The sequence below is a fragment of the Protopterus annectens genome, chromosome 4.part1 (genome assembly GCF_019279795.1).
Source record: "Protopterus annectens isolate FY-2018-M chromosome 4.part1, PAN1.0, whole genome shotgun sequence".
Lineage (NCBI taxonomy): Eukaryota > Metazoa > Chordata > Ceratodontiformes > Protopteridae > Protopterus > Protopterus annectens.
In genome coordinates, this window is record NC_056734.1 from 480,840,028 (window position 1) to 480,862,265 (window position 22,238).

The 22,238-nt window shown below is 39.7% G+C and overlaps 1 protein-coding gene across 2 annotated transcripts in view; it reads right to left on the reverse strand.

Annotated features, from left to right (window-relative positions):
• Positions 1–22,238, reverse strand: part of PCYT1A (phosphate cytidylyltransferase 1A, choline) — an 872,556-nt gene that overhangs the window by 70,637 nt on the left and 779,681 nt on the right. For both annotated transcript variants that reach the window (XM_044070294.1, XM_044070293.1), the window contains one exon: positions 784–972. In XM_044070294.1, coding sequence (XP_043926229.1) covers positions 784–972 — 189 coding nt within the window. The remainder of the gene's footprint in view (positions 1–783; positions 973–22,238) is intronic.

The window sequence follows — 22,238 nt, forward strand, 5'->3', positions numbered from 1 at the left end:
TGTTGGCTAGGTTTACACCCTTGGGCCGATAGCCTAGTACCTACCTATGAACCTATGAAAGCCAAATTGTTAACTTACTTGATCTTCCCCAAGACTGCCAAATACTGACAGGTTTAAAAACATTACATTTTCTATTGTCATATCCAACTGCAAAACCCATTTTTAGACAGTGTTGCTTTGTTTTGGTAAGCTAGAAACAAAACAATGTTCTATGTAATGAGCTATACTCTCAAAGTTAAAGCAATTACTCATATAACATAACTTAAGATAACATGTAACAGACTTTTTTCTCAGCATGCAGCTTAGCAATAAAAATAATAGGTTATGAATGTACATTGTAAATCGAAATAGAGTTAAATTTAGTATTCTGACCTTAAGTCCTCCGCAGAAAGAAAAAAAAATACTAATCTTTTTATCATTCAGGATCTTCAAGTTGAAACAATTATAACATTGATTTTCCACTTACAGTGGTCTTGCTAATCCATTCTTGTTTTGTTTCATGGCTTAGATTAACTTATTTATCTACTCTTACCGGGTTAGCCCTCCCAATATTTATGTATTATGGATGGAAACACCCATAATCTAAGAAAGTCAAATATTTCAAATATTGATTACCTAGAATGCACAATGGTTACTTCTTTAAGTGTTTTGCGCAGAACTTAATAGAGTCATGCAACAGTTAATACTACAGACAATGTCAGAATGCAGACCACAGGTGTGGTCAATCCCTCAAAACACGCTCTCTAGAAGAAAAAAAAATGAATTAAGCACAAAGAAACTTACCAATGCTCCTTCAGGCCCAAACATCTCTAAGAAGTTACCAATGAATTCCCGTGACTTCTCCTCCCACTTTTGAATGAGGTCAATGCTTTTCTCCTCCACTTTCTGAACAAATTCTTTAGACTTCTCTTCTACATTCTTCACTTTTTGCTTTACTTTATCAACACGTTCCTGCAAATTATATTTCTTTTCCTGGAAAAAATGTATGTTTAGATATATATGTATAATTAAGCTCTAAATGGCTCAGAAAGAACTGCGAACATATTTCAATTGCAAAAGATTTTGTGCAATGTCCTTTATGCTATTTTACTGAAAGTTTACTTGTTGAAACAATGCTACAATTCAGCAAATATAAAAGACCCTTACAGAAAATGGAGGATCTGCACTGACTTCAAAGTTAAGACTGTACAGTGAACATTCATTAGATCTTGACTGAATCAGTTTTGCAAATATTAGGCACACCTGTGTGAGGTACTCACCATAACAGTAGGAATGTCAAGACTGAAGACTCCTGAAGCAGTATTTATAACATCTAAGCTTTTATGCATAAGTATCAGGTGTCATCCAGACTGATTTTCCAAGTTGCCAGAAGGCCCTCCTAAAAATGATTACGTTAGCCCCAAACTGCTGTTTCTCCTGTGGCATCTGTCATGTCCTTCTCAAAAATACAGCATTACCCCATATCATATTTAGTTATCTGAGAAGGAAAAGTACAGTTTTGTACCTACCATAAATGTAGATGTTCGAAGATCCACATTGCTGCAGTCCTTACATATGGGTAGTCTGCTGTCCTCGTTCGGCCCGAATACCAAAGTATTAGGCTGACGTCGGTCAAGGCGCTTAAAACTGACATCAGGACGTCAGGGTACAAATGCGCATGACCGACGTCATATCCTCAGTCTTTTCTTGCCCCAGATGTCAGAAGGCCCTAAAAAGAAAGGCCCAAAGCCAAAAGACAGCAAAAAACAACCAACCACCCCTGCACTAATCATATTTACAAAATTTACAATATTCACAACCCAAACCACACAACCGCCTCTAACTACAGAGGGGAAGGAGGGAGGTTGGACTGCAGCAATGTGGATCTTCGAACATCTACATTTATGGTAGGTACAAAACTGTACTATGTTCTTCATCTCACATTGCTGCAGTCCTTACATATGGGTAGAATCCCAAAGCAGAGGTAAGGGAGGATGGCAAAACTATAAAGCATTAGGAGCTGCCAAAATGCCCTGTAAAATTGCAGTGGCAAAACCAGCCCTAGATTTAGAGTAAAGTGGAAGGTGGTAATGCTTAGAGAAAGTGTGCACTGAACTCCAAGTAGCTGCCTCCAAAATATCTTAGACCAAAATGACCCTTTAGAAAATAAAAATGGGGGCTTACTTTCAAAAGCTTAAAAATTTCCTCAGAATTCTCACAGAGAAGCTGAAAGCAGCTTTTTTTATAGATCACACTGACACATCACAGATTAATGACACTTACCATGAAAATAAATCCATTAAGGTGAATTTTCATTAAATGTGAGTTAATATAATTACTTAAATATCTTTTTAAATTCATAAAATTTCTTAAATGAATTTAAATGATACAGTTTCTTGTAGTAAAAATGTCTTATTTTAGAAGGCATAGAAAATGAAACATTTATTCAATTTTTTTGAAAATCTACTTAACAGCATTAATAATCTGTGAAAACTTATGTTCCAAACATATAAACTATAACTCATTTAATTCATCTGATTGACAAGCAAAAATTTTTATAACTCTATACTGGAAAAAATTTGTCATGTGATATATTTTAAAGCAGTAGTATAGCATTTGTAAAATTTTTAAAATGTGTTTGCTGTGCATTTTTTTGTATATAGCAGACTGATTTTTTTAGGGAAAAATAAGATAATGCTAAGAAAGGACACAACTCAGTGAGATCATATATATATATATATATATATATATATTTTTTTGTGTGTGTGTGTATGTGTGTTTTGATATGTTTGTGTGTGTGTTTATGTATATATGTATATCTATATTTGTGTGTGTGTGTGTATGTTTTTTTATGTCTATATATATATATATATGTGTGTGTGTGTTTTTATATTATATATATATATATATATATATATATATATATATATATATATTTTATGTGTGTGTATGTATATATGTATAAAGTGTTTCTGAGAATCTGCATAACTATGCAGTATGATTTATAACAATTTCTACGAATACAATATTTTATTCTATTGACAATAATGAGTTTGAGTAAATGCTCATATACAAGCAATTAAAGGGTTTTTTTGGAAGCTTTTGATTTACATGACAGAAAATAGATGCATCTTAATATATGTAATGTCTGAATCATATTAGCCAAATTTTTTGATTTAAATGAATGTTAGAATTTATTTTTCTCTCCTTTGATTTCTAACATCAAGATTATTTGAATGCTATTTGAATACAAGTGTTTTATATTACATGGATGTATATAGTATTGAACATTTTTAAAAAAAAAAAGTTTATTTTAGTTTATATGATGCTGTTTTACCAAATGTGTAGTCTTGTCTTGCTAGATAATTGAATTGAAAACTGTTAATCAGTTAAATATAACCAGTATTAAATTGATAAGGTGGTAGCTGAGGTACTGCTGCTTAGGGTAGGGGGTTAACTTGAGTGGTAAATACTACTAAGTTGAAGTTAAACTCCAGGCTGGATGCAAGGTTTAATCCTTACATTATTTTCACTTGTTCATTGTTATTTGTATATAGTTTTGACATCCACAATATATTTTGTACATTCATTGTCACTACAAACAAAATTGAATCCTATACAAAATCCCATAAGAGATTCAATAAATACAGCTATATTTAAAGGTACACCTAAAGGAGGAGATGTAACATTACTTATCTTGTTATTTGTTATTTTGATCATAAGATTCTTAATTTTTAAAAATGCCAAATGACACCCCTTTTTTTTTTTTCCCATTAAAAAAACCCTTTAAAAAGAAAAATTTTAAAAAGGGCCAAACTTCCCAAGCCCTTCGAAAAAATTTAAAATACCCAAAAAAATTCTTTTGGATTCCCACTAAAAAAAGAGGAGGGGCTTTTTATGGAAAAAATTCCCCCTTCCCAAAAAACCATTTCTTTCAATACAAAAAGTTTTGATTTAAATCTTTGGGGAAATTAAATTTAATTAATGTATAATTAATTAAATCAAAAGTGAACATTTTCTTGAAAGATCAATTTTCTATAGATTTATTTTAGTTGCATTTAATTGCTAAAAACTTACAGTGAGGATACCTACCATAAGAACAGAAATTCATTAAAAACTTAGAATGTTTTGCAATTTAGCACTTGGAGTACTCACATAACAGTAGATTCAAACATCAAGCTTTTTTTGCATAAGTATCAGGTGTCATCCAGACTGATTTTCAGTTGCCAGAAGGCCCTCCTAAAATGAGTTAGCCCCAAACTGCTGTTTCTCCTGTGGCATCTGTCATGTCCTTCTCAAAAATACAGCATTACCCCATATCATATTTAGTTATCTGAGAAGGAAAAGTACAGTTTTGTACCTACCATAAATGTAGATGTTCGAAGATCCACATTGCTGCAGTCCTTACATATGGGTAGCCCTGCCTCGTCGCCCGAATACCAAAGTATTGCGCCGGTCATTAAAACTGACATCAGGCCAGGGTACAAAGCATGACCGCGCATATCCTCAGTCTTTTCTTGCCCCAGATGTCAGAAGCCCTAAAAGAAAGGCCCAAAGCCAAAGACAGCAAAAACAACCAACCACCCTGCACTAATCATATTTACAAAATTTACAATATTCACAACCCAAACCACAAAAGCTAACAGAGGGGAAGGAGGGGGGGCTGCAGCAATGTGGATTTTAACATCTACATTTATGGTAGGTACAAAACTGTACTATGTTCTTCATCTCACATTGCTGCAGTCCTTACATATGGGTAGAATCCCAAAGCAGAGGGGAGGATGGCAAACTATAAAGCATTAGGAGCTGCCAAAATGCCCTGTAAAATTGCAGTGGCAAACCAGCCCTAGATTTAGAGTAAAGTGGAAGGTGGTAATGCTTAGAGAAAGTATGCACTGAACTCCAAGTAGCTGCCTCCAAAATATCTTTAGTACCCCTTAAAAAGCTGTAAGTGGCAGTAGCCCTAGTGGAATGAGGCCTAATCCCAGCTGGAATCTCCTTACCATGATGGGAATAACAGAAAGCAATACAAAACCAATCCACTTAGAAATAGTTTGTTTTGAAACAGGTTTGCCCTGAGAACCCAAAGCAAAGAAACAAACAACTGCTGAGACTGCCTGAACCCTTTAGTTCTGCTCAAATAATATCGCAACCTGTGTATCAAGTGTGCAAAATCTTTTCCCTTTATTTTGGGGGTTTGCATAAAAGTAGGCAAATGAATAGTTTGGTTTAAAGCCACACTAGAAACCACTTTAGGCATAAAGGAAGGATTAGTACGAAAGATACCCTATCCTTTGGAAAATTAGAAAGGCTCAACCGCCATAAGGGCCTGTAATTCAGAAACCCTTCTTGCAGAGGTAATGGCAACAAAAGCAGTTAGATAAATATTTCAACTCAGTCTAGGCTCAAAAGGTTGTAGAGTGAGTTTCTCCAACACAAAATTGAGATCCCAAGCAGGAGTAGGAGCTACGTGGGGTCTTATATTCTTTGCCTCTAAGAATTGCTTAAACAAAGGATGAGAAAACAATGGTGGTCACAGTCATAGTGAGCAGAAATTGCTGCAGCATGAACCTTAAATAGAGGAGAAGGACAAACCTTTGTCCAGTAACTCAGTAAGGTATTGAAGAGCCACACTTAAATTAGGTTAGAAACATCAAAGTCCTTTGCTGTACTCCAAAATAAAAATCTCCTCCATTTATCTACACTTTCCTTGTACTAGGCCTTCTGGCCTCCAAAATAACATTCAAAACTTGTTGTGGAAGCTGAGACCCTCAGGGTTTAAAACAGAATATGCCAGGCTGTTAGATGTCAGAGAAGTTAATAGACATTGAGTAAATGACTGTTCTCCTGAGACAGCAGGTGAGGAATCAAGGCAAAGGCCATGGAGGCTTCTTGCCAGACTTCTCAGTAATGGGTACCAGTGCTGTCGAGGCCAATCTGGAGCTATTAAAATCATTATGGTTGACTATCTGACCTTCAGGAGTACCTTTGGGAGAAGGCAGAGGTGGAAAGGCATACACATGAAGATTGCTCCAATTGAATGAAAAAGCATCCACTTTCCAAGCTGTGGGATGAAACCTTTTGTGCAAAACTTTGGCAGCTGGTAATTTAGTGGAGAAGGAACAGATCTATGTCTGGAGTTCCCCATAACACTGTCAATTTCTGAAATACATGAGGATCCAATTTCCACTTTTGGGATCCATAATTTGTCTGCTCAACACATCTGCTAAGGAGTTCTGTGCTCCTGGCAGAAACCTTGCCTGAAGATTTAGCTGTAAACTGAGAGCAGTCTCCCACAAAATCATTGCTTGTCTGCATAGAGGATAAGAATGTTCCCCGTTGCTTGTTGATGTACCACATGACAGTTGTGTTGTCTGTTAGAATCAAGACCTGCCTAAGAAGTAAACTTGAAAGCTATTAATGCAAATTGACTGCTAACATCTCCTTCAAGTTGATATTAGATGTTGAAGTCTGGCAGGCCACTTTCTTGTACCATTTTCATTTAGATAGCTACCGCTTTTGTCTGAGGCAATGTCGTTAGAATCTGACTGCCTAGGCGTTTCACAATAGTCCCTTATTTAGGTGACATTTCTGAGCCCACCACAAAAATTCCTTTTGAATAAGGTATTATCTGAATGACAGTGTCCATATCTTGGCAGTGCTGTGTCCATACATTTTTGAGATACCATTGTAGCTTCCTCATATGCAGTTTGGCATTGGGAAGTACCAGAATACAAGATGCCATGAACCCCAAGGCTTGAAGGACTGTCCTTGCAGTCAGCCTGGACTGATGAGACAATTGATGGAAGTAAAGAGAAAGATTCTTTTGTTTGTCCGGGGTCAAAAGGCCATCTGGGATGCTGTATTCAGTCTCACACCCAGAAAGCACATGTCCTGAGAGGGTACTAGACTGGACTTTATTTCGTTCACAGAATACCCCAGGCATCTTAACACTGCCATCACATACTGTAAATGATGAAGAAGTTCGTCCTTTCCTTGAGCCAGAATCAGGCAATCGTCCAAATAAGGATAGATTTGTATTACTCTTAGCCTGAAGAAAGCTATCACTGGAGCCAGAACCTTGTGAACACTCTGGGCAGTAGATAAGCCAAAGGGCAATGCAGAGAACTGATAATGAGAAGTCCCAGCCGAAAACCAGATACTTCCTGCAACTGAGCCTGATAGGAACATGAAGGTAAGCCTCCTTGAGATCCAGAGTCACCATCCAGTGATCTTTGCCCAGCAGAGGTAAAAGCTGTTGTAACGTCAACATTTTGAACTTGGGAATGTCCAGATATGTGTTGAGGATAGATAAATCCAAAATTGGTCTCCACGTGTTCCCCTTCTTTGGTACTAGAAACAGGCGAGAATAAAATCCTAGGCCCACTTCTGGCAGAGGGACCGTTGTATGGCCCTATTTGAAGTAGTAGAGAAATTTGTTTGTGAGCCTCTAGTCTTTGCTGAGGAGGAACGTCCGGCATGCCTTTGAAAGGAGGCAAGGTATGGAAATAAAACTTGTAACCTTGGTGTATGATATCCAATACCCATTTGTCTTGGGTAATCAAATTCCAATTTTCCTTGAAGAGTGCCAACCTTCCTCCCAAAGGTGCTGCCAGGCAAGAAGGATCTGGCAGCTGAAAAGGTAGGTCATTGGGCCTGTTTACGAAAGGACTGGCCCCTGCCCTCACCCCAAGGTTGTGAAGGTGAACTCCCTGTTCTAGGTGTGAAAGAACTCTGGGCCCTGCCCCTACCACGCCTAGATCTACCCCTAGACTGAGAATCATAAGAAGGATCGTCCACCCCTTAGCAGGCCAATTCCTACTAAACTTTGGAGGCTGAACTTGCAAAAAATCTTTAACAGCCTGCATAGACTTAGCCTTGTCTTCCATTTTCTTCAAGACTGACTCCACAGGTGAACCAAACAACACATCAGACTGCAAAGGAGCATCCAAAATCCTTGTCTTAACATGGTCAGATAAATTCTGATCCTCAGCCAGGCGTGCCTGCGAAGAACTGAACCAGTGGCAGCCACCCTAGACGAGGCCTGTACAGCATCAAAACCACATTGTAAAGAATGCTTACCCACCTGTTCAGAGACATGCACCAAATCTTGTAATTCTTTACACTCAATGCCTTCCCAGAGCATCCACCTTAGACTTCAATTGAGAAAGAAGAAATTTGATATTTCAACATGAAATGATAACCTATATAGGAAAAGATAGACTTCTATTTTCTAACCAGATGGTAACAGATTTAAATTAATTCCAAAATCAATTTCATGTCCTATATCTGATCATAATTCAATTGTTTTTGAATTCATGATAAAAATACTCATAATGTTCAGATCAAAAGGATACCAGCATACTTAACTCAACTAAAAGACTATAAAGAATATATACTTTCAGAAGTAAAACATTTTTAGACATAAATAATACTCCTGAAGTCTCCATTGTTTATGTTTGGGATGCCTTAAAATCATATCTATATGGACAAAGTATCAGATGGTATAATAATAAAAGGAAATCTTGGGATAAGGAATTGTTAGATATTCAAAGTAAATTAGACTCTTATAAACATAATAATAAAGAAAATATTATGGACAAGAAAGTTATTGAAGAAATAAACAAACTAAATGAGAAATACAAAGAAATTTTAACTCATAAAGTTAAAATAACTTTAGAATACAAGTTTTGTCTTATTCAATAAGCCCCAAATACTTACATAGACTTAAAAATAAAACAAAAGGTTGAATAAACAAAACCATATCAAAGAAATCTTTTCTCTAAGGAAAAGAAGAATGTTTCTAGTATACCAGAAATACTAGATGAATTTAGAAATCACTTTCACAAAATTAACCATAATAACATTAACATGGAACCTAAAGATAAAATAAAGGAGTTTATAACCACAAACATGAATAAAAAGCTTAATAAACAACAGATTAAACTATTGGACAGTATTTCATATACAGAGGTTATTACACAAATAAATAAGCTTAAATCAAACAAAGCACCGGTAATGATGGTATTATACCAGAGATATATAAAATACTTTCTAAAAGTACATATTCATTAATACATAAGGTTTTATTTTGGCCCAAACTGAGTTAATAACCCCCATCTTGGCAATATACATTTATTTCCAATTTTAAAACCTAATAAAGATCCAACTAGATGTTCTTCATATCGCCCATCTCATTACTTAATGTTGATTATAAAATGTTTATGAGTATTTGCTGATAGATTGAAGACAATCATGCATTATAGATATAGATCAGACAGGCTTCATTGTAAATAGAAATACTTTTGATAATATAAGAAGAACTTTAACATTAATTGATTTTGCAAATAGGAAAAAGAAAGATTTAACACTTATTAGTCTTGATATAAGTTCAGCATTTGATTCAGTAAGTTGGGACTATCTGTTTACCTTATGAAGTGCACAAACTTCTCAGATGCATTTGTAAATCTAATTGAGCATTTATACAAAGGAACATTATATTAAGGTAGGAACATATGTTTCACAAAATACCCATTTTTAAAGGTACAAAACAAGGATGTCCACTTTCTCCACTATTATTCACTTTAGTAATGGAGCCTTGGGCTAATTTGATCAGAAACAGTACTGACATAGAGGGTTTTGAAATAGATGAAAATACAACATCAAAATTCAACTTTTGCAGATTATGTTCTAATTACATCAGCAGGATCTAATTCTTCTATGCAGTCTCTATTTGATAAAATGATGAATTTTAAAAGTATTTCTGGTTTAATATTCAATGAAGAAAAACTAAAATACTACCTATATATACAAAAAATATTCTCATTAGTGATTTTACTAAATATGTACCCAATTCAGGTCAGATAACTTATTTAGGTATAATACTATCTAAAGATATTAAATCGGGGGGGGGTGCACCAATCCTTATCCAAAGCTCTGGCCTTTTTATCTGGGAAGGGGATTTTTACAACAGACCTTAATTTACCTACTAATAGTTTCTGGGTCCCTAGGACTCTTATAAAGATATTTATGAGCTCAGGCATGAAAGAAGAACTAAAATAGAAATGAAGTAAGCTCTCCTTAAAGATGCCAAAACTGGCCCCCAGATACTTCCTGCAACTGTGCCTGATAGGAACATGAAGGTAAGCCTCCTTGAGATCCAGAGTCACCATCCAGTGATCTTTGCCCAGCAGAGGTAAAAGCTGTTGTAACGTCAACATTTTGAACTTGGGAATGTCCAGATATGTGTTGAGGATAGATAAATCCAAAATTGGTCTCCACGTGTTCCCCTTCTTTGGTACTAGAAACAGGCGAGAATAAAATCCTAGGCCCACTTCTGGCAGAGGGACCGGTTGTATGGCCCTTATCTGAAGTAGTAGAAATTTGTTTGTGAGCCTCTAGTCTTTGCTGAGGAGGAACGTCCGGCATGCCTTTGAAAGGAGGCAAGGTATGGAAATAAAACTTGTAACCTTGGTGTATGATATCCAATACCCATTTGTCTTGGGTAATCAAATTCCAATTTTCCTTGAAGAGTGCCAACCTTCCTCCCAAAGGTGCTGCCAGGCAAGAAGGATCTGGCAGCTGAAAAGGTAGGTCATTGGGCCTGTTTACGAAAGGACTGGCCCCTGCCCTCACCCGAAGATTGTGCAGGTGAACTCCCTGTTCTAGGTCTGAAAGAACTCTGAGCTCTGCCCCTACCACGTCTAGATCTACCCCTAGACTGAGAATCATAAGAAGGATCGTCCACCCCTTAGCAGGCCAATTCCTACTAAACTTGGAGGCTGAACTTGCAAAAAATCTTTAACAGCCTGCATAGACTTAGCCTTGTCTTCCATTTTCTTCAAGACTGACTCCACAGGTGAACCAAACAACACATCAGACTGCAAAGGAGCATCCAAAATCCTTGTCTTAACATGGTCAGATAAATTCTGATCCTTCAGCCAGGCGTGCCTGCGAAGAACTGAACCAGTGGCAGCCACCCTAGGCGAGGCCTGTACAGCATCAAAACCACATTGTAATGAATGCTTACCCACCTGTTCAGAGACATGCACCAAATCTTGTAATTCTTTACACTCAATGCCTTCCGCCAGAGCATCCACCTTAGACTTCAATTGAGAAAGAAGAAAGTTTTGATATTTCAACATATGAAACTGGCAATTCAAAGCCCTCATAGCTAAGGTAGAAGATGTATAGACCTTCTTTCCCCATCTATCCAAAGCTCTGGCCTCTTTATCTGGAGGAACCGGATTTTTACAACAGAGGCCTTGACACCCTTAGGTCCCTGACTAATAGTTTCTGGGTCGCCCTAGGACTCTTATAAAGATATTTATGAGCCTCAGGCACCCTGTAATACCTATCCGGTTTAACAGGAGCAGGAGGCGGAGAATCAGGATTAAGTGAAGCCTCTGCAAACACATCTTCCACAACATCCAGAACAGGGGTATAGCCAAGGGCCTATGTTGGGGTAAAGCAAAATTCCCTAAGCCTTTTCCGGAATCAGAGAAGTCCTGACCTTCCCACTTAAAATGTTCCCTCATAGAATGAAGTGTCTCTGAAAAGAAAAATCCTCTGGAGGAGAAGCAGAAGGAGTAGAATCATCTGCATCAGAATCAGAATAAGGAGAGTACTCCTGCAAGTCTTCAGCCGAAGACTCTGAAACATCCGAAGCCTGCTCAAAACTTCCCAATTCTGGCTCCACCCTAGGCCTCTTATCAGGAGGGGGCAAAGAACCTCTAATCAGAGTAATCAAATCTTCTGCCATTTTAAGCATGTGCTTCTTGGGCACAGACCCTGCTGAACTAGGAGTGACACCAACAGAAGCTAAACCTGGCCTGCCTCTGGGAGAAGCCTTGGAAACAGAAGGAGAGGGCCTAAACACCCTAGGAAGGGAGGGGAGTACAGTAACCTGAGAAGCCCCTTCAGCCTGACCTGCCTCCTGAGAGGCCACATCCTGCAATATCAAAGTCTCCCCCTGAGACCCCAGAGAAGCCTCCGTCGGAACCACTGGTTCCACTGAAGCCTCTAAAGAACCGGCGTCCGGTACGGACGACTCATCTTGCCTGGGTTTAACTGTTTTGTCTTTGCGCTTCTTTGTAGAAGCGGGCGCCGGAGAATCCGACGGCATATTATAATTGCACCGCTTCCCGAAGACCAGCCTAGCACAATCTAACCTTCGCTTAATAGTGCGCTTATTGAACCTAGCACAAAAGCGACACCCAACAACGTCGTGCTCATGCCCCAAACAAGGAATACACAAAGAATGATAATCCCTATGCGGTATCTGTTTCCCACAAGAAATACAGTTATTCACTTTTTCTGACATCCGTAAAACACTGAGGCAAGAAAAACCAAAATATTCCCAACGGGTACTTAGCCAACTTGGATTCGGTCTGAAACTCCGAACTCGAAAAATTTCAGAACGCCGAACGGCACTTGCAACGCTGCTTCTGCATCGGACCATGCGGCAAAAAAGACTGAGGATATGACGTCGGTCATGCGCATTTGTACCCTGACGTCCTGATGTCAGTTTTAAGCGCCTTGACCGACGTCAGCCTAATACTTTGGTATTCGGGCCGAACGAGGACAGCGGACTACCCATATGTAAGGACTGCAGCAATGTGAGATGAAGAACATCATATAATGTACGACATCAGAATAGCATAATAACCACAAACAAAAATGCTGGACCACAACAAGTGTATATATAATGTAGCCAGCATGTCAGAAGAAAGCATCAACACTCAATTTCAAATCCAAGTCCAAAATACGGGGATGTTGGTGGATACTCATGCTTCCACAAGTCTCCCCCTAACAGAAAAATCACAGTATGAACTCTCAGTACTGGTTCTGTAAGGGTCAGTCCTCCACTCCCTTCATTAGGTTAATTGTTGGAATTTCCTCTCCTCCAAATCCCAGCTCTGATATATTTTTGTTTTTCATTTCTGCTCTAGCGCTCAGCTAACTCACATGCTGTATTAGAAGAACTAACCTGCCCTTCCCGGTTCATGTCCATCTACTAAGCAGGCTTAACCTGTAAGACCGGAACAAAACACTATACTAAGAAATGTAAATACAGATACTCATTTTACAGAAAACACCAACAGCAGCTGAAGGATTGGAATATTCAAGAACAATGGGATGACGGGATAAGAGGTAGTCACTGTAGAAGTCTCTCTCAACTTATACAATAAGTACATATCTGCTATATATGATACTGGTAATCCACCCCAGAGAGCAGACTGATGGGAGGAACCTCAAGCAGTACTAAAAACCACCTGGAAGGCTAAAGCAAAAGAAGGGTCAAAGGATGATAACTCAAAAGTCTGAACTGTTCCACACAGAAATATTAAACTACTGCCAACTTGTTTGATGAAGATAAGAACCAATGACCAATGGCCACAGTAAAATGTCCATGATATCACCTCACTAACAGACTGGTCACCAGTGGGGTACCTCAGGGCTCCATGCTGGAACTGCCCCTATTTGGCATCTACTTCTTGTCTGACAAAGTTCACAGATGACTACAAATTGGGAGCTATCACAGATATCCCCATGAGATAAACATCTTGCAAGAGGGTCTAACACAGATAAACAACTGATGCCAAAGTCATGGGCTATAACTCAATGCCAAGAAATACATTATAGCTCCTTCCTTGAACACTGGCACCCTGGCTAATTACTCCATTGTTAAGACACCCCTAAGAATTAACCCGGTAGTCAAGGATGTGGAAACATATACACACAGTAATCAGGCATTTGACCAACATGTGACCAAGGTAGTAATAAAATCATTCTATGCTGTCCAACTTATAAGTAATGGCATGGCATCCAATTTGTAGGAAGTCAAAGTGCCACTTCATTTGGCCCTTATCAGACCCATCATTGAGTATAATGCCCCCTTCGGCATGTACTTGACCCGACACATGCAACAATTGGAATGCCTACAAATGTTCCTCACCAGGAGAATCCAGGATACAAACACACTGTCCTACATGAATCACCATAAAACCCTATCTCTGTCTTCTACAGGTTACTGACAGGTGATCTATGCCTGGCATGCAAAGCATCCTCAGATCCAACTCTGATGGACCTTTTGCACAATGACAAAATGAACAGCATCAGAACCACTAGATCCAACAATTTAAATTTTGCTTGTGACATAAATAAAACAGGCTCCGCATCCATGTGAAGCAGAGTCCATCCCTAACCTTATTTAGGTGTAATCTTGACCAATGTATGTGAAATTTGAATTTACTCTAGGTCTAACTTTCATGTCTCTGACAGAGAAAGGCAGAGAGTAATGCTCAAACTAATATAACAACCGCACAGCCCCTCCCAATAAATTCCCATGATACATAGGGACACTACTGGGTTGAATTGCACAGCTAGGCTTATAAAAGCCCTGGTGGTCATTAGCCTACTATATACCTATACAAGAAACATTTTTGAAGCAAGCACTGAAAGCAGTCACGCCCCTACTGGAGTGGCCTTTAAGAGCAGCATTTTCCAATGGGGTGGCCACCTGATGCTAAAACACAATGCAGTTAACAATACACTTGGAAGGGGATTACTTAGCTACCACCTAGAACTCATGCAATCTCTTTAGGTAAATTTACAAGTTGCCATTCAATTTTCAGGGAGTAAAGAACTCTCCCTTCCCCAGTTAATGCCCCAGAAAGAAAAAAGGAAATTAATGCACTATTGCTTCGGGGAGGCTAAGTCCTAAGGTACACCTGATCCTTTTGAAAGACAGCTATAATTCCCTGGGGATTTCACAGTAATTCCACTAGGCTGATAGCTCCTTTAACAAAGCCTGTTTATTGAGTATTACGAATAAAAGTGTGCTTTTAGAATTTGAGTTTTTCAATTTAATTATGGCACCAGAGGTTTTTAGAATGATGACTTCAGATTTGGGGAAGTGAACAGAACATATTATATAAGGAACAGACTCAATAAGAAGCCGATACACCTCATCAATGTTGAGCCACATCCCAGTGAAGAAAGTAACTGGCCGGGGGCAATGAAGTTAAATAAAGCAGATAATTAACATGCCCTGGAGGCAGTCTGGTGATATCTGGACTGCTGAACTGTTATGTTAAACAGCTAAAGATGTCAAGGAATGATTCTAGCAATTTTCTGAAGAAATATTATGATGTCATTATACCACTTCACCAAAACGTGCTGGACATCGAAATCCATGGAGCTAAGCAGTCACACAGTCTATGTAGTTGAAAGAAAAGGCACAGTGCAGAAATGGAATGGAATACTGGAGAGTGAAAAAGGATTTGACTACTAGGAGTCGGTAAAAACAATGACAACACAACGAATTGGAGATTCCAAGAGATCTAGACATTGCCATAATCTGTGACTTAAACAGCAAATCCTCATCAAAGAGAGATTTTGGTTCAGTCTGTGACATGATATGGGAAACAGCGGGTCATGTCACAGCTTTGGTGGCTTTAACTGGATAATGGTTGATGGAGGACCTGTGTTTGTGGACCGTGACTTTCCTAAGGCTATCAAGCAGTATCACACATACTTTGTGTAGCTCATAAAAGAGTGGCAAAAGCTTAAATCAAAGTACAAGTGACTGTTTCAAGCAAATTTAAAGTTTTTTTTGTGAACAGGGATGCAATTGTCCACCTCAGCTCAGTCACTGACAGACAGGTTGCAAGGGTTTCTGTAATGGATGGACTACATAAGTGAGGAAACTGAAGGAATTAACACTTGGACATTCATGAAATGGTAGAAAAATGGAAGCAGGAGCATAACAAGGAGGAAAGGTGAGGCAGTTGTAAAGTGTACATTGGGGTTATGTTATGGGAAGAGATGCTGCTTGCCCAAGGTGCCAAACACTGATTGTTCCCCAAGGGGAGTATAACCCAGCCCCACTATCCATTCTGATTGACTGATGCTAGATAGTGTAAGGAAGACAAAAAGATTGTGTGTGTGTGTTGGGGGGGGTAATAGGCAAGGTACCCATCCCAAACCCTGGAGCACAGATAAAGAGGTGGAAGGGAAACAGTACTACAACACTGACCTAGTCGAGCATCTGCAAATATGGTAAATTACTAACACAACTGTACTATGTTTTTCACAGCCAATGTTGTAGTACTATGTTTTGGGAGGACTCCCAAACCTAATTCACTGGGGTGGTTGGAGAGCAGTTTACACTAGGAGAACATGCTCTGCAGGAAGACAGAGACGAACCTAGTCTTGTCTCTGAAAATGGCACCAAGGTAGTAATGCTTATTAAAGGTGTGCAGAGAAGTCCAAGTGGCTACTTCCAGGATAGACTGGGATGGAGTTCTTTTCAGGAAAGCTGTGGTGACTGCTTTTAACTCTACTGTGCCAGATATCTGTTTGCCATGATGCGCACAACAAAATAATACAACCGAGTAATCATTTAGAGATGGCCTGTTTCACTACAGGTCTTCCTATGTTTTTCTTCTGCAAATGACAATTACTCAGATCTGTCAATGCATCTTTTTTAACACATTTACCAAAATATCACTTAACACATGGGAACACATACATTAACAGAAAAGAAAACAAACTATATTAACAATTTTCCATTCACAGGCAAGTTATATATTACATCTTCTTTTTATAAAAAAAAGTTATGTACTCACCATACTGTTCCATCTGAATTGTTGCTTTTCATTTGTCTTCAATCGGTGAGAATACGGATCCGGTATTCTCCACCACATTTTCCAGCATGGTATCCAAGCTCCAAGTTCTTCCCCTACCCATAATGCCCCTGTCTCCCTTCTCCCCTCAGATCGAGTTTGCTGCAGACAGTAGCACCCGACCTAACCGAGTGTGCAACACTCTGGCATTACTACTCCAAAGCACCATAAGGAATGCCTCTTCCATCCTGTCCACTTACACACCCCACATAAGGCATGGGGAAGGAGGGAGGGACGGCTGAAGAGAAATGAAAAGCAACAACACAGATGGAACATTATGGTGAGCACATAACTTATTTATCTGAAGTTGTTTTCATTTGATCTTCAACCTGTGGGACAGAGTCCCTAGCTACCCAAAAACCTTGGGAGGCCCTCATGGAAGGATGATCTGGAGCACGGTGGAGTTAAAGGATGCCCTGCCTCTGGACAGGAGATCTAACTTATAATGCAAAATAAATGTGTGAGATGATGCCCAAGTAGCTGCAGAGCAAATATCATCCAAAGAAACTAACCGAAAGGCCTCTGAAGTAGCCACAGACCTGGCAGAATGTGCCTTGACATGAACTGGCAGAGATAATCCTTTGGCTTTATAGGCCAGGGCTATGTACTGATAGATCCAATGAGCAATAGTTACCTTGGACACAGGTTTCCCTAAGAAAGGCTTAGAGAAGGAAACAAAAAGCTGATCAGACTTATGAAAGGACTTTGTTCTGTGCAAATAGAAATGCAGTTGCCTATGAACATCAAGCAAATGGAATGTATACTCTCCCTTATTCCTCTCCCTTATTCCGGAAGTTCAGAAAGAAAACAGGAAGACTGATGACCTGGTTAATGTTAGATTCTGAAGCCACTTTCGGAAGAAAGGAAGAGTCCATCCATAAAGAAACCCTGTCTTTATGAAACACCATATATGGGGGTTTGACAGATAAGGCCTGAATCTCCAATAATAATAGCAACCAGAAAAGCTGTCTTCCAAGACAGGAATTGTAAATCCACCGAAGCTGCTGGTTCAAAGGGAGAAGAAATCAAGGCTTGTAGGACTAGTGTCAGATCCAAAGGGGGCGTAGGGTCCTTGACTGGGGGTCTAAGTAAAAAGATACGTTTCAAAAAGGCTTTACAAAGCTTGGAAAAAGCTAGGGAAGCCGAATTGTCTCCTATATGAAAATTAGAGAGAGCTGCCAGCTGTACCTCTACAGTAGAAAAACTGGCCCCTTGATGAAAAATACCTGCCAGAAATTCCAAAATGGCGGGCAGTGAAAGGATCCAAACCATGTTGAGATGCCCATAATGAAAAACATTTCCACTTACTAGAATAAACCTTCCTGGTGGAAGATTTGTGAGCCGCTACCAACATCTTTTTAAATGGAGAAGACAGCCCGGGAGTCCTCACTATCACTGGGACTGGAGCAGCCAAGCCATCAGCTTCAGACTGACCAGATCTGGTTGAGGTGTACCTGAGGGATGTGAAATCAGATCTGGAACTGGATCTAATATCCAAGGAGGACACACTGCATGAGACCACAGACAGAGGAACCAAACTTGGCGGGGCCAAAAGAGGGCAATGAGGATCACTAAGCTTCACAGCTGTCAAGCTTTCTATATGAATTTTGGAATCAGAGGAAGTGGATAAGCATACAGAAGACCAGAGTGCCAAGCATGAACTACGCCATCTATTGGGGGGGGGGTCAGAGTGAAAAACTTGCTGCACTTCGCATTGGATGGAGAGGCGAAGAGATTGCAGCAAGGCCGACCCCACTTTAGAAAGATCTTTTTCGATACTGAAGGATTCAGAGACCACTCGTAAGGCATCAGAATAGATCTGCTGAGCCTGTCCACCACCTTCCTGGAATGTGCATTGCCACCACAAAATGGCTGGAGGAGATCACCCACTCCCACAATCTCATGGTATCGCGACAAAGGGGATAAGACCCGGTTAACCCCTGTTTGTTGATGTACCAGACTACAGACATGTTATCTGTCTGGATGGCAATCGTCCCCTGGGGAAGATGGGCATGAAGAGCTTGCAATGCCAACAGCACTGCCCTCATCTCCAAGATGCTGATATGCAGAATGGTCTCCAGGGAAGACCACGTGCCCTGGACTGTCCTTCCTATGCAATGCCCCCCACTTGAGTAGGGAGGCATCCATAGTGACCGTGGTAATCGGGGCGGGAAGGATAAATGGGCGACCCAGAAGGAGATCTGGGGATGAAAGCCACCAGAGAAGTGAATCCCTGCAGGCCAGAGACAAACAAACTGGATGAGATAACGGCATATCTAGCAAGGACAACTGGACCACTAGGGTCCAATGGAGAACCCTCTTATGTAGGTGAGCCATGGGGTTCTGAGTGATTATGGCCACCATGGACCTCAACGCCTGAAGAACTGCCCCACAGGATGAGACTGGGTCTGAACAATATACAGTATATGATGTCTGAAGGATTGAAGTCTACCTGGTGTTAGAAAAATCTTGCTCTGAATGGTATCTGAAAGAGCTTCACTGAAGTCTAGAACTTGAAATGGAGTCAATAGTGACCTGTTGAGATTTATGGTTATGCCCAGCTGGTGGGCAGTCTGGAGATGGAGATCCCTGGCTTGACAGAGACGATGCCTGGAGGGAGTAGAAAGAAGCCAATCATCCAGGTAGGGGAAGACCTGGAACCCCTGCAGCCGCAGATGAGCAGCCACCACTGCCATCACTTTGGTGAACACCCTGGGGACGGTGGTGAGACCAAAGGGTAGCGCTCTGAACTGATAATGACTGGCTCCCCCCAGCTGGAAGCCGAGGAACCTCCGAGAGCACATGTCCATTTTGATGTTGCAGTACATGTCCAGGAGGTCTACTGAGCACATCTGGTTGTTTTTCTGCAGAAAGGCAGAATGGATTGAAGAGTGACCATCCAGAATTTTGTCTTGGCAACTGACAGGTTTAGGGTTGAAAGATTCAAGATGGGTCTGTCTTAAGTCCCCCTTTTTTCTTGGCACTAAAAAGAACCTGGAATAGATGCCTGATCTGGACTAGTCTGGGGGGTGGAGTCAGCTGTATGACTAATTTTTCAAGCAGCTTGGAGATTTCCACTGCTGCTGCCTCCCATTGTGGGGGTGGAACATCTGGAAGGTGTTTGTTTGGAATTGGTGTTTGAAGGAAGGGGGTTGAGTATGCCCTGGATATGATTTGCAACACCCTATGATCATCTGTGATGGACTCCCCAGGCTGTTGGGTGCAATGACAGACATCCCCAGACTGCCTGCAGAGACAGGGCTGCTGCATGGGTCTGTTCAGGAAGGAATCCCGAGACCCCTGGTTCCTCAGCCCCCTCTGCATGAGGACAGTGTCTGTCATATCCCCCTGTGCCTCTGGGGGAGTGCAAGTCCTCAGTGTCATGGGAATAGCCCTGAGACTTCCGGAACCACATCTTCTTCACCTTCCCCGCCCCTGCTGATTCCAGGTAAAGGATCACTGTGGGCTTGGGAAGCAGATCCCGACGGCAGACAAGGTCTTCCCATCTTTCTCGTTCTGGATTAAAATGTCTTGAACCGTTTTTCCAAAAAGGGTGGAACCATCACAAGGGGCATTCATAAAAGATGACTTGAAGGGCTCTGAGAATGCACAAAGCCGGAGCTAGGCATGACACCTAATAGCAATACCTGTGCCGGCCGACCTAGAGGCACCTTCAGTGGCATGTGACAGGAGCCTCTTAGAGGTACACGTGAAAGAAAACAAAAGCTGGATAAATGCCTTGTATACACCTCAAGCGAAAAAAAAGAAAAGACCAATGGTTAGACCACAGCTGAAGATAAGAATGGAATAATCCACGTCAGGAAATAAATCACTTGCAGCTTCACAGTAGTGCCCTTTATAAAACCAAAAGTTGTAACTGAGATGTAGTAGTCAAGGTAGGAAACGGTTCACTTGCAGTTTCACACCACTTTATTAAACAAGAGTAAGCTTTTGATCTAAGTCAGCTGATCGCTTCTTCAGACTCATAAAAACAGTTAAAACATTGGTATTTAAAATATGGTTCAACCAATGAAAACACATATGGAACTATGACATAGACTAATTAAAATTGCATACATCATTACATTAATTTGCCTTATATTCTGCATAAGATGAAATAAAATATACATATAACAGACACATTTTATGTAATAATCCATATTACTTAATGTTTTAGTGGTCTGGATTTTAAAAAAGGTTTCAAGGAAACAGCATTGTTCAATCCAGGAGACCTATCTGCCTGAAGTAGTAAAATCATTCTTTGTTCGGCTTCCTCTACCTTATTACATATATCACCTCCCCTCTTACTTTTATTTATTATTTCTAAAACCATGAAATTAAAAATATGTTTCCTATCTTCTTCTTCCACATGTTTTGCTAAAGCACTTGTGTCTTTTTTATTTCTTATATCTCTAAGGTGTTCAAGGATACGTTCCTTTAGACACCTATTGGTTTTGCCTATATAAAAGGCATGACAGACAGTGCAGAAGCTGAAATAAACCAAATTTTGTGTTCTGCAGTCAGCATAAAAATCTATATCAATTATAAATCCTAGTGTAGGATGTTTATATGTAGATTTATTATATAAATAGTCACATGCTGTACAATTTCTGCAAGGAAAAGTCCCTGCCTATCAGACAGGATCATTCTTTCATTGTTTCTGGATTTGTAACATAGTTGCCTTTTAAGGACCTCTTATTTCTAAAAGAAAAGCTGGGTCTATCTTCTAACAATTCTCTCAAGTCAGGATCCGACAATAAGACTTTCCAATTCTTCTCAAAATATTACAGAACCTTCTGATGTCATTTGAATAAGTTATAGGAATCTAACTTTAAAATCATGACCTTCCTTGCTTTTAACATCTTCTATAGTATTTGAGAAGAGCGGTTTACATCTCCCATCCCTATTTTCAATGGTATATTTAGAGCTTTCATTTATGTCTTTCTTACTATAACCTCTGTTTAAGAAGTCTTTCTCTAATATAGTCATTGTCTTCTGAAACCTTCATCTGTATTATGTAAGCGGCTTATTCTCATATATTGTCCTTTCACTACATTTTGTGTACAAATGTTGGATGCATACTAGTCTTATGTAAGATACTATTTCTCCATGTAGATTTTCTATACATCCCTGTTGTAAGTTGTCTAACGCTGTCTTCTTAACCAAAACATCTAGGAACTCAATAGAGTCCTGGAATGTTGACTAGTGAATCTTAAAAATTCAGTGGTGCTATAAGTACTCCACCATCTCTTGCAACTCTTCACTAGTACCATCCCATAACAGGAAGGCGTCATCTACAAACGTATATACCATACAATTTTGCCAGCATATTTATTGTTAGCACTTAATACATGATCTTTTCCCATGCAGCCAATGCTAAGTTGGTAGCTGTTAGCACAAGCCGTGCCCATTGCTACACCAACTTTCTGCAGATAAAACTTGTCATTGAATATAAAGACATTATTTTCTAGGACAATATCGAGCAACTCACATATCAAATTAATCTTAGTGCTTTGAAAAACTTGTTTCAAGGTCAGAATATCACGTATTTTCTCAATACCCCATTTATTC